Below are 12,745 nucleotides of genomic sequence, written 5' to 3'. Positions count from 1 at the left end.
CTGTTTCTTAATTACTGAAGACATTAGGAGTAGACCAGAAATCTTTACTGTGGGATGGTTTAGACAAGCAAAGAGGAATCCATACACTGCAAACTACATTCAGGACATCGTACCCTGGTTTTCACTGAGTATTAATTTAGAAACACAAATATCCTCATTGCTCTGACCTGCCTTTGATGACAAAGAGAAGACTGCAAGCTTGTCAGGTTACCAAATTGCTTGCTTAAGGGGAAAACTAATTAAAAACACTGCACCTTCCTTTCCTGAGACATATACACACACTACAAGGGTAATACTTGGGGTCTCCTTGATAAGGTCACTGAGCATTTTTAAAAAGGAAAACCACTCAATTTAAGTTTGTCAGAATTGTTTGGAATACTGAAGATCGTGAACTAGCTTGAGGGCAGAGAATACCCTTGAGCTTTTGACCTAAGTAAGCCACCAAAAAGTCAGTAAATTGCAAAGGCAAATAATGAAGAATAAGCTTCTTCTAATGATATGCCCATGCAGAACTTTTTTGTCCTTCACTAAAAACTTAATTAGTCCTTCCACTGACATAGGTCACTCTCAAGCAAGTGTAAAAAGAACTTCAAAGCAAGAAGTGCTTGAATTTAAAAAGCCATCTGAAACATGAGCAGAAGTGTATATTTTAAGCTAAGGCTCAGACTTTGTTTCAAACCAAATATATAAGAATAACTACTGCAAGTCTGAGGTGGCACAGGTGTTGGGTTTTTGTTTGTTTTTTTAAATGAACATTCATTCAGTAAGCCATTCTACAGTATTTAGATAATCACACTTGCTTTTGTAAAGTCGCTGATTAAAAAAGTATGTTATTACTCTCTGTAACTAGATATATCCGATGATACGATTCACCCTCCTTTCTTCTAAAAGACAAGCATATAGCTATACTGATGGTGCTATTATCTTGTTTACATAGTGGTAATAACACTAACACATCACCTCCTAGAAGAGCAGCACATTCAAAGAAGAATACTTGAGCACAGCAAACCATAGTCATGTGAAGCAGGCAGCTTTACTTCCAGCTGTTCATTGCCAACCACCTGGATTGAAAACAAAACTGACAAGATGAGGACACTGATCACTAAATCAACTTAAACACTACAAGGTTAGGGAGTTCAAAGATAGAATTTTCCATTCATATCCATCTTCTACAGTATCTCTCACTACACACGAGGTACTTTCCTAGAATGTTATTACAACAGGAATGGTTGTGAAGTCAATTTACTTTCAGCAAAAAGGGTCAACGTATATAGCACCTGGCATTCAAATCAAACTATTCTGTGAAGATTAGGAATGAAGACAAGTTATCTCTTCAGTTCTTACTCCTCATTCATACAAATCTCTAGTATTTAGCTGGTGGGAACTGAACACCTACCACAAATTTAATTAGCTTTGCCATAACTATGAAAAGACATTAATTTTACAACTGCATGAGGGAAATGCACCTCCCTCACAATGGTTTCAGTACAGTACATAATTTCTTACCTGCAAATAGTGCAGAATACACCATGTTCAGCTCTTGCAGAATTTCTGGAGAGAGAGAATATTTGTTGGATGTTAGCAAAGCATGTATCCTCACTGCCCTAGCTAATCTATGGACATCCCCTCCTTTCTAATCCGCAGAAACCTAACCTTAGAACTACTCATTACCAGGGAGAACAAATCTCCTTAACCCTTTTCTTGCATAAAAAGCATACTTCGTCTCTCACTTAAGTAGTTTCTCATTCTCAGCAACTTTCCCACTTAATAGGACACCCAGCTTTTCAGGTCTGTCTTCAGTTACCTACGAATTACAATGTGTTATACTGCAGTCTCAATCTTCCATTGTTCCTTACAGGATTCCTACTGCAACACAAGAAACATCCAGTTTTCAACTTAAGAAAAATAAAAAGATGAGGAAAATAAATTAATTACCACGATGTAATTGAGATGGAAGTCCTGCAGGTTAACTTGTTCCTTGGTTAGCTACAAAAATACAAAATCAAAGCTGCTGTGTATTACTTTCCCAATGCATCACAGCCCACGTAGGCTGTAAACTGGAATCTGTGTCAGAAACGCATTTAATCCGAGGATTCACTTCAGCCAATAACTAAGCTATCAGTTAGCTTTGTCAGAAAGGCAAAAAAATCCAGCCCAGGCTTCTAAAATCAGCAAACTAAATTCACACGTGATATCATTACTATTTTTAGAATATTTTGTATATAGGTAGAAAAGGCAGATTATTTTTTTTAATTCTCAAGTTTGTTTCGTTCACAGTAAATGAAGTTAAACATCTGAAGTTGTTACATACTTGGAGCTACACCATTTTCAGTGGTAGGAAAAGAATAGAAAAACATTTCCATCTGGAGGTGCATTCTCAGCTTAAGGCAGAGAAGCAATATGGAATTAAAGTCATACAGAAAAGGGTTCTTCACATGTCAAAACTTATGATTGAAATAGTTTGTTCTTCTGAAATACCTAAAGATGAGGATCACTGATGCTGAACAGTTAAAAGGAAAAAGAATGCTTTTAAATCATTTGCACTCCTACAAAAAGTGAAACAAATACAAGTTTATCTTTGCAGATGAAAATTACTTTACCTAGTTGTTCACTGTAACTCCTATTCAAGAAGAAATTCTACTCTTGCAGTTTTCATTTAAACATTTTTGTACATTGAGTTCTAAAAGATGGCTGCATGGAAAGATACTTAGCACAAAAGATAAAGCATTATAGCTGGTGTGTTATACTTCAATACATTCTACATCCTTAGTCACACATTTTTTTCAAAAAACCCCAAACATTTGATAGCTTACCTTCTAAACATGTTTTTGTTCATCTCTCATCATATTATTCAGTATAATTTAAACAGAGGATTGAAATAAAAAGAATCTGTTCATGAACATGAAGAGGTCTATCTCTATTCTTGGTTGCAAGGAAAACAAGTATAACAGTACTTTTAAGCACTGCCTTGGCAGAATGACTCTCTCCCTTTTGCTGATAATGCTAAAAATAATTTCAGAAAGACCAATCTTTTTTTTTTTTTTTACTTTATTATGAAAATTGCTACATTACAGTCACTGTTCAAAACAGTATTTTGACATTGGGTTTCTTTCCATTTAAGTGCCAATACACAAGCCATGATTACTATTTCAAAAATATTATTAGCATTATCTATGGTAGTTTGACATATCTCAAACTGTTATAACATTCTATTATCAATTCCCCCCCCTCCTCATTTTTTATGCCAGCCATGGTGAAGAACAGCTCCTACAATACCCGAATTATCCATTAGTGTTATTCATATAAATTAAGTTAACCATAAACCACAGAAGAACACACACAAATCCCCAAGGGAAATTATTTGTTCTTTAAATGTTCAAAAATGCACCAAGGTGGTCTTTTTTTTTTTTCATCCTGATATGTAAGCAATCAAATAAGTTAACAAGCAGAAGTCTCAAACCTAATTCAGTGTCAGGTTGCTCAACAGCATGTTCCCATTGTGTTATCACATGGGCTTCTAAAGAAAGTTTGTCCTTAGACCCCTGGTTAATGAAACTTAACACTCTTCAGACTTAATAATTAATTCAGTGCCAGAGTTTGAATTGGTCAGTGCCATTTTAACCATTTCATAAACAGAAAGCATGGTGAATGCCTGTACATAATTCTGGTAAACAGGCAAGTCCATAATAGTGTGATTAGTTCTAAAATAGCACATTAATACTGCATTCAGTGACTCTCTTTTACGAAGATGCCTCAGAACTTATACAGCCAAAACACACTATAGGATATCCATTATAAATACTAACATTTCTATTAAATAAACAAATCTAATAGATTAATTCAGGAAGACTGAATGGTTCTATGGTGCAACTCATCCTGTTTAAACACCTCTGTTAACAAACCAGGAATAAAAAAAGAAACCTACTGTTTTAGAAGCCATGCGATCCAGACTTTTACATGTACTCTACGTAGATGCCATGCCTTTTTGTAGTATTTTTGATTTAAAATAAGTAATCTGTTAGAATAGGAAATTATTTCCTCTTGGCAAATACTCAACAAATCAAGTTCTGCTCTTCATCAGCACTTCACAGATAACCTCTGGCTGCAGTTTTCCAATATTAAAATTGAAATGTTTTCATCTGTAACAACAGGACTGAAATATCAGAGTATTCTCAATTTTAAGTCATGCCAGGAAATAAAGAGGCATTACTGAAGTTCCACTCAGTAGATAATCCCAGACACGTCGTAAGTGGTGGTCTAGGTAAGCTTTTCATGTTGAATCTGGTAGTAGCATGCCTAAATTAAAACAAAGGTCATTTTAGCATATGTACCAGCTCTCAGCAAGCTGATAAAGAATCATATACAAAAAGGTTGATTTCCTCCAACCCACCCCAACCCTTCCTTCCTGTCCAAGAAAACAGGACTAGGCTTTCAGCAAGCAGGTATGATACAGTACTGAACTGCAACACACAAGAATCCTCTGACTCAGTAAACAATCAGAAAGAACAGGAGCTTTTAAGATACAAATTACATTCAACTTTTTCTTAATAAAGATAGCATGATATATGACTTGGGCCTCTGAATAAATATGTTTCTCCATTTTGCAAAGTGGAAGTACATTTTTCTGCTCACAAGTCTTTCTTTGTCCTTTGACAAAAGGACCTCAAAACGAAAGCATTTCCTTACACTATAAGGATGTAGGTATTAATGCATTTCAAAAGCATGCAGACTGAAGAGCAAAGTTTGTCTCCTGAAGAAATACTCAGACCTTAACTTTCACACATGATCTGCTGTTATTCACTCCTTAATGTTGTTTCATGCCTTGGATCAGCCATTACCAGCAACTTGATATGTTTCAGTAAACTGAATAGTTTAATATTAAATAGATTCTTGAAGAAAGTTTAAGCAACCAAAGCCCTCCTTTTTACAGTACTACAATAGATATCAAAAAATTCTGCACCCAACTCTTTTTCCAATTTGAACAGAGGGGAAAAGAAACAATCATACTCAATTTACAGTTCAGCTTGAGATTTTTATTTTTCAGATTAACAGCATCCCCCAAAACTCCACAGAAAAGCTCTACACACCTGACTTGTCATGAAACCCCCTTGTTTCAACAGTTTTGATGAAACAATTTTTCTATGGAGGTCCCAGCTGTATAGTGGGTTATTGTGAGGAAAGACCATCCCCTTCCTAATACTTAAAGAGAATACTAATCAGCATATGGAAAATGAAGACAACTTATTTCACAAAATTGAATTCTTGAGCCATCTTGATGGAATCCTGACTTAAGCATTATCAGAATTTAGTCTCAAAAAAAACCCCAACACCTCTTTCCAATTTTATAAAAAGAGTAAGGTTTCTTAAGTTGCAGGAGAAAAACATGGTACATCTGTGCATACACAATAGTCAAGAGCAACTTGTTTTTACATTTGAATAAACTACAGTTGCACATTGCAACATTTTCTTAGCAGTTTCTATAATTGTTAGGCTATCATAAGCTTTAAGTTAAGTTTCTTTGGTCATCCTAAATAAAAACAAGACAAAAACTTAAAGTTAAATCCTAACGTTCACAAAATTGACCTAAGTCAATCATCACTGCTTAAAGCTGATTAATTTCCAATTTTTTTTTTTTTAAATAACGTTGGATAATTTTCATACCTTCAAAGTGGTAAACATGATGCCCTGTTCCCCATGTTGCAGGTAAGGATCCATCAGGTCTTCAATTAAGTGCACCTCAGAACCCAAATTCCTTATCCTATCATGAGGGACAAAAGAGGACAAGTGAAGATGACATGGTACATGATATACTGGTCAAGAAACAGCCTTTTTCCTATCCCCATTCTGAGGACACAGTCATCTCAATTTTGACTCTCCAATATCTATTCAGGTCAAAGCAAACAACTAAACCAGAAATTGGACTAAACTACAAAAAAAACCTAAGAATTAGTCATATAATGAGAAGCTTGAAAATTTAATACAGGCATGAGTTCTCAAACAGCCCACGCTCAACTTATGCCTGATGCCAATGCTAGCACCTACCTGGCTCGTAGCACCACGTATAGAAAAACAGGAAAAAGGTCATCCATGGACCACAGAAAATCTTCCTGAAGACTCTCAAGTACATTCTGAGATATCTCTTCAAAAGTCTGCTGGATTACCTTCAGTTTATCAGCTGGTGTAAATGTGGTACTGTTTGAAGAGCAAAAGCAAAACAGGATATCAATAAGAAGCAATGTATCTGCATTTAAATTTGGAAGAAAATTTATTAGCTAGCCTTCCCTCCATGCAACAAGCTAGATCATTCACTGCAGTACACCCTGGTCTATAATTACTAGTTTGCAGCAGTGTGCTTTGAACAAAACTATCCTGACAGTTTAAAGCTAAACATTGTGGAAGGGAGAGGAAAAAAGAACTCAAGTTTTTACAACAGAATTCCTTGTGTCAGCTGACAGAAACAAACCATGCCAATATAACAGGTCACTTTATCCTAACTGCTTAAAAATTCACATGCATATTTGATTAGATATCCTTTTGCTTTTGAATTTAAGTGTCTACAGGCAAATTTCTCAACAGTTGCCTTTACAAGGCTACATGTCATTCCCCATCAAGAGAATTTTTAATGTTTGTAGTAGGAACTCTAAAACTTCTAGCTTAACTGAAAATACACCATGCCTAACAAAGTGAACAAAGATAAGGCAAGAAGGATCATATTAAGTAGATACCATTAGAGCAGAACCAGTAAAAAAAATAAAAGACAAGACAATTCAGAGAATTACCTGATCTGCTGTAAACATTCAACTGCAGAGGCAAAGCAGGCATCTTTTGTATTTGATGATACCTGTGTAACCATGAGAAGATTTGTCATTCAAGTTTCACAACACACTATTCAGGGAAAGAAGCAGCATATCATGCAACACTGCCATAAAAGATTCTCAGATTTCCAATGCAAAGAGAAGAGAACGTATCCAGAAGATAAAGTCATTTAGAAAGCTGTCCATGTATTACTGAGTTTCTTTAAAATTCAGCAAAGCCTATACTGAACAAGTGATTAAGTTACGAGAATCAGAGACTTTTTGGATAATTTCCAGGTTAAGGAAGACTGAGAATCAGTGAATCTTAACATGGTTAGAATCTTAATAGTTAGAGGGAACCCTAAGACTGAATTAGTTGAAATCTAGAAAGGTCATACCAGTTAAAAATCACAGATTCATAGGCTTGGAGAAAACAGAAAAGAACTGGTATAATTGTGAGCTCTTAATAAGTAGCTGAGCCTACAGCTTTCCGAACAAAGGAGAGAGAGAGAAAATAGATAGATGCAGAAGGACCCACAGAAATTCAAAGAAATAAGGAAACTGAATGAGAGAAGCAGATATACATGGTGTCTTGCTGAACACATCCCGTTTAATAGATGGATGACCACAGCAATAAGTAGTTGCAGATAGCATCAGACACCATGTAATTCAAAGACATTTTGCATAGTATATGTATGTAGTGGAAGGGTTCTGCTCTACAACAGAAAAAAAATACAACTCTAAACATACAGATGGGTAAAAATTTCATGCAGCTATAAGAATTTTGCTTAGTACCTAAAAATACAAAAGATTTGCAGCAACTCAGCATATTATTACTGAATTTTGGAATATTTCAAGTAAAAGTGGAGATCTGCATCATGTTTCCTTAACCTCAAGGTGAATCTTGAACTCCGAAGTGTCCCACAATTCATGTTTTGGGAAAGAGGGAAGATGCCTTGCTGGGAACCCATAGCCTCAGGGAAAGGGGGAGGGGGGAGGAAGATAAGCAGCAGCTTTGCTTATTACCATAAATCTGTACCATTTCACATCTATCAAGGAATGGTTGGACTAGGTGATCCTGTGGATCTCTCCAACCTTGGTGATTCTATAGTTCTATGAATATATAAATAGCACATTGCTTATGTTCAGCAACTAGCATGATCAAAACCACACTTTGTATATTTAAAATATTGGCCAAGCCACAGTTATAAATACAGAAAAGGTAATCTTCAAGGCAGTGGGATCTAAATGGCTGCAAGAAATCAAAAGTTTCAAATAAAAAATCCACTGGCTCATAAACAGATGTGATGTGAAAGTTTTGTAAAAGTTGAAATTGTTCAAAGTAATGATTATTGAAATAATTATTAGTGGAGCATAGAGACTGAGCACTATATTACCACTATTTAAGACCAGTGTTCAGCTTCTGTCAACATTATGACTAAGAATAAAAATAATTCAGTTCTCCTAATCAGAATGCATACAGTAGCACAACTTTCAAACATCTTGAAAATTTATTTGGTAGATGTTTTTCCCCCTCATATGTTTTCATACCTGGAGACCAAGCAAAAGGGTTTCAAATTTCTTTCTGAACTAGAACTTCTTACAGAGTAAAACAGTAAGTGACAAAGCTGGACAAAGAGCTATTCTAAGAAATCATTGACGTAGCTTTTAAGTAGCAGAAACATTTTCTAGGGATCAAGATAATGCAGCATCTCTTCAGCAAAAAGGTTTGTCAAAAGTTCTTCAACCTATTCTTTATGACTGACTTCTTTAAAGAAAACTGAACAAAGTACACTGTAAGTCAAGACCCAATGAACATACCTTTCTACTCTCACCAAGGATGGATACAGTTCCTGGCCAAAATTTCCTGCAAGAAACCCAAAACAATCTATTCAGATAACATCCTGTTAGTTTAAAGTATCATTTACCTTATGAAAACAAAGTTATTGTGTCCTTTTTTGAGCATTTGTTCCAACAGGCAGAACTGTATCTAGCACAGATAAGTGAAAAATACTCAGATTTGAAATGCCTCCCTTTGGTTTTGTAGTGATAACTATCTTCTTTCCCATTCTATCCCTATTTTTTAATTTATTTCTTTAAGAGAAGTTTTGATTCATTCTCTCAACCATGGTAATTAGTTTGAAGATATATTTATGTGTATTTTAATCAGAGAAATGCACTCTGGACAATCTTTGACTTGCTTTATCTAATTACATATCATAATCTTTAAGTTCTTAGTGTTGAAGCATACTTACACTTGCACACCAAGAAAACTTAGAAGTGCCATATCAGTTTGTTTGTTTAGACGTAAGACACACTCCCAGTAAACATCTTCCTCACGCTCATTGTCTAAGGCATATAACATGAATAGAGGTGGATAGAGTCGTGGCAGTAGTACAGGGAGTAGCAAGCCAAAACTGGTTACCACATAGCTATAACAAAAGAAAAAGAAAGTGGGGTGAAGAAAAAGACATTTAAGAAGACAGACAACTATAAAAATACAGACAACTATAAAAATAGAATAAAAAATACTGATTAGAAAACAAATTTTTAATTTAGTTTGGATTTATCCTATGAAGAATTAACAATATAGAAAGTACAAAAAAAGTCTGTGCTAAGAAATACTTAGCAGCGACTTTCTTTTGCATCCACACAAAGAACACTCACTAGTGAGCTGTATAATATATTGAAGTTCAAATTTTACCTGCACATTCAAGGCAATTATTTGACACCCATTCTTAGCCACTCCACTGATAATGCAACTTTACCTTTTAAGCACAAGCTGAAAAACAGGCAACGTCCCAGCAAGTTAGTTGACCTAGCTCCACATACTCATACTATAAGGCATCATGAAGTTTTGAGTTTCTTTGCATCAAGTCATAATCTTAACAGGGAAAGCTGAATGTAGGATACCTACAAATATCATCTATACAGATAAATGGGGCCTTTCTCAGAAGGTTCTCTCTGCTGATCCCTCCTTCCTTCTGTTGTCCACACCTGAAATGGCTATGGACAGGACAATGGTGGAATCAAGGCTGAGCTCCACATGACATTTGCACTTGATCTGCATTAGCCAAAAACTCATATTCCAAATATCCTCCTGAAATCCAGGCCTAAGTTTGAACTTGTTTCTAAAACCATCATCAAAACCAAAAGAAAAAAAATAACTGCTTATGTCCACCAGTAAAACACAGGGCTTTTATTTTATTTTTTTAACCCTTCTCAAGGAAAACCTGTTAACGGAAAATAAAACAAGGCCTTCATTAGTTCACAAGGGGTTTTTCTGCTTTATGTACCCTGGCTCAGGAGATTCTGATCTGGAGTCAGATTTCCCACTGCAGAACGAACGCCTTCCCTTTATTTCCGTCGGCTGAAATGGAATTGTGCTGCCCTCTTCCGGAAGATCAGGGAACAAGAACCTACGTGGCAACACACAGTAATGTATGAAAATTCACAGAAATCTCCACAAAACAGTATAAGAAGAGATGATTGGAGAAGAAAAAAGTCTCCTTAATTACAACATAACATAACTAAGACAGCACAGATAATATATGTACAGTGCCATCCACCTGGAAGAAAACTTAGAAAGGCCATACCCTTATATGTCAAAGAGATCTTGGCCAATCTGACATTACCTCCCTACAGATAAGACTTCTAGTGGTTACTGATTTGGAACCTGCCAAACTGAAAGCAGAAATATTCCATTTAAAGCTGCAATTGCTCTGAGGAATCCAAGCAAAGACTTCGTATCAACATGGATGAGCCACATTCCTAATAACTTTAATGGAATACGCTGCAATTTCCTATTCTTGCTACTCTTCTAAACCCTTTGAACACTATCCTCTCACAGCATGAATAACCAAAGACACTAAATTGGAAGTCCGTACGGAACCCTGCTGATCTGCATTTTGAAGTGCAATGTGGGATGTAAGTCATTGGGTTGAAGTCTGATTTTATTTTTTTTTTTATTATTTTGATAGAATATTGAAGACCTTTTAGAAAGTTTAAGTAAATACAATCAACACCCAAAATGGAGTAAAAATACTGCATGCTTGGACTACATAAACACTAGACTGCTTCAGTACTGGACGTATTTTTAAATAAGCAAGCAGTAGTTTGACTTGAACATTGGAATCTCATTACCTAACCAATTGGAAGATGCGTTTGAGGTAGGACTTGATCTCTCTTACTGCCTCCTGCAGTAATCGTCGATTAGCTCCTACTCCAACGTAAGTCATTCTGTAGACAGCTACTAGTGTTTCCACAAGCTTGCCCAATGGATGGAGAGGAGTATCACATGCCTGATGTGAAAGATACCAATTGCCTGGTCAAATAGATCAACCTGCTAGGCAGGTTGAAGAAAAAAATCTGGAACTAGAGATGGATCAGAAAAACAACAACACAATTTGAAACAAAAATATTGCAGATACATCAACAAATGACCATTTAAATTAAGAAATTTACGTATTAGCTGAATACAGACTCACACAGTGGTCAAGACAGTACTTGTCTGAATGTGCTACTGCTTGGATAAACACTAAATTTAACATGATATAATTACAAGTACTTCAGAATACTCTGCTGGGATCCACTGCATAAAAATCAAAACAGCAACTGAGAAAAAACTGACTTTAACAAAATATTCGTTAGATACTCAGTGATTTTAGCCTTAGTTAATGGTTGTTGAATTTAATGACTTAGAAACTTATAAGTAAATATGAATGAATTCAACATGGACTATAAACATGTAAATACTAAAAGGAAATTCAAGGAAGCTCTTACACAACTTATAACTCAAATGAATTTAACATAATGCCTTGCCAACAGACTATGAGTATTTGATAGTCACAATACCTTTATCAAATATTTTTTTATATTTTCATATTTTTCCAAGGTGAAGGCACCAATGTGTTGTGGAATGAATTCCAGACTTTCCAGTGTCTGAGTATGAGAACGGCTCAGTAATTCTGGACTGCAGTCATAAAAAGGACAAATATGTATAGATTACTGGAGTCAGAGTAGGAATAAAAATTGAAGCAAAACATGGAAGTTACAACAAGAAAGCGATGAGCCATAAAGAAAAAGATGGTAGAAATACACATAGGAAACTAGTCAATCTCTTATGCCCTTGAACTTTCAAAGTCTTACTGAATCCTTCAGCCTGAACTTCATCTTCCATACCTGTTGCACAAAAATTCTTCAACTTCACTTAAGCAAACTGAACTTGAAATAACACCGTGGAAATACACATCCACAGATTTGTTTCACTATAAAATCCCAACTCTGGAAAATCAGGAACATGGAAGATACTAATTCCCACTCTGACTGACATTCAGGAACTACCAGCAACTTGTCACTACACATTTCCTGGACATCAGCAGTATTTACTAAGTGTCACACTATTGTTTTTACAGTAAGTTTCTTGATGTTAAAAGCCAGCTTCTTGTGTTAATCTTCTTAGCTCACTTACAGCTATTTTTCTCTTAATTAGCAAAGTCATTTAGCTGACTTGTGCAATATCCTGAAAAGTCTAAGCCTCTTTATTGTGTTTGTTTTGTGGCTTTTGTTGTTGGCTTGGTTTTGTTTGTTATTTTTTTTTGTAATTCATGGAAAAAGTTATCCAAGAAAACTTTTCTTCCCACCCCTTGAATTTTCGTTCCCTATATTCTTCTGATTTTTCTGCACTGATTTCAGTTGTGACAACTGAACATTCCCTTACCAGTAGTAATTAGCTAGGATCTTATTAATACACACTGAATAATCTAACAGACTGTAACACCTGAACTAATCCTAGACACCATGTCCCTGAAAGAGATGTTTGCATTAGGAGTTCTGTTTTGATGCTTTGTTATTGTTGCTTACAGAACACAAATGATTTTTTCCAGAATCAGTTTCCAGAGTAGAGCACAATCCCAGTTTCTCTCAATACTTTCTTCATCTTGCAAACTACA

General features: G+C 35.5%; 1 protein-coding gene across 7 annotated transcripts in view; it reads right to left on the bottom strand.

The window, feature by feature from the left end:
* Window positions 1-2,333: 2,333 nt before the first annotated feature.
* Window positions 2,334-12,745, bottom strand: part of ALS2 (alsin Rho guanine nucleotide exchange factor ALS2) — a 212,037-nt gene continuing 201,625 nt past the window's right edge. For all 7 annotated transcript variants that reach the window (XM_090144202.1, XM_090144203.1, XM_090144204.1 and 4 more), the window contains 9 exons: window positions 11,649-11,766; window positions 10,938-11,095; window positions 10,091-10,213; window positions 9,050-9,226; window positions 8,616-8,661; window positions 6,780-6,841; window positions 6,043-6,192; window positions 5,662-5,758; window positions 2,334-4,296 (listed from right to left, as the gene is read on the bottom strand). In XM_090144202.1, coding sequence (XP_090000328.1) covers window positions 4,258-4,296; window positions 5,662-5,758; window positions 6,043-6,192; window positions 6,780-6,841; window positions 8,616-8,661; window positions 9,050-9,226; window positions 10,091-10,213; window positions 10,938-11,095; window positions 11,649-11,766 — 970 coding nt within the window. In that variant the 3' untranslated portion in view covers window positions 2,334-4,257. The remainder of the gene's footprint in view (window positions 4,297-5,661; window positions 5,759-6,042; window positions 6,193-6,779; window positions 6,842-8,615; window positions 8,662-9,049; window positions 9,227-10,090; window positions 10,214-10,937; window positions 11,096-11,648; window positions 11,767-12,745) is intronic.

Source organism: Phasianus colchicus, chromosome 7, assembly GCF_987193195.1.
Source record: "Phasianus colchicus chromosome 7, bPhaCol1.hap1.1, whole genome shotgun sequence".
In the NCBI taxonomy this organism is placed as follows: domain Eukaryota; kingdom Metazoa; phylum Chordata; class Aves; order Galliformes; family Phasianidae; genus Phasianus; species Phasianus colchicus.
This window is presented reverse-complemented; position numbering and strand designations above follow the sequence as displayed.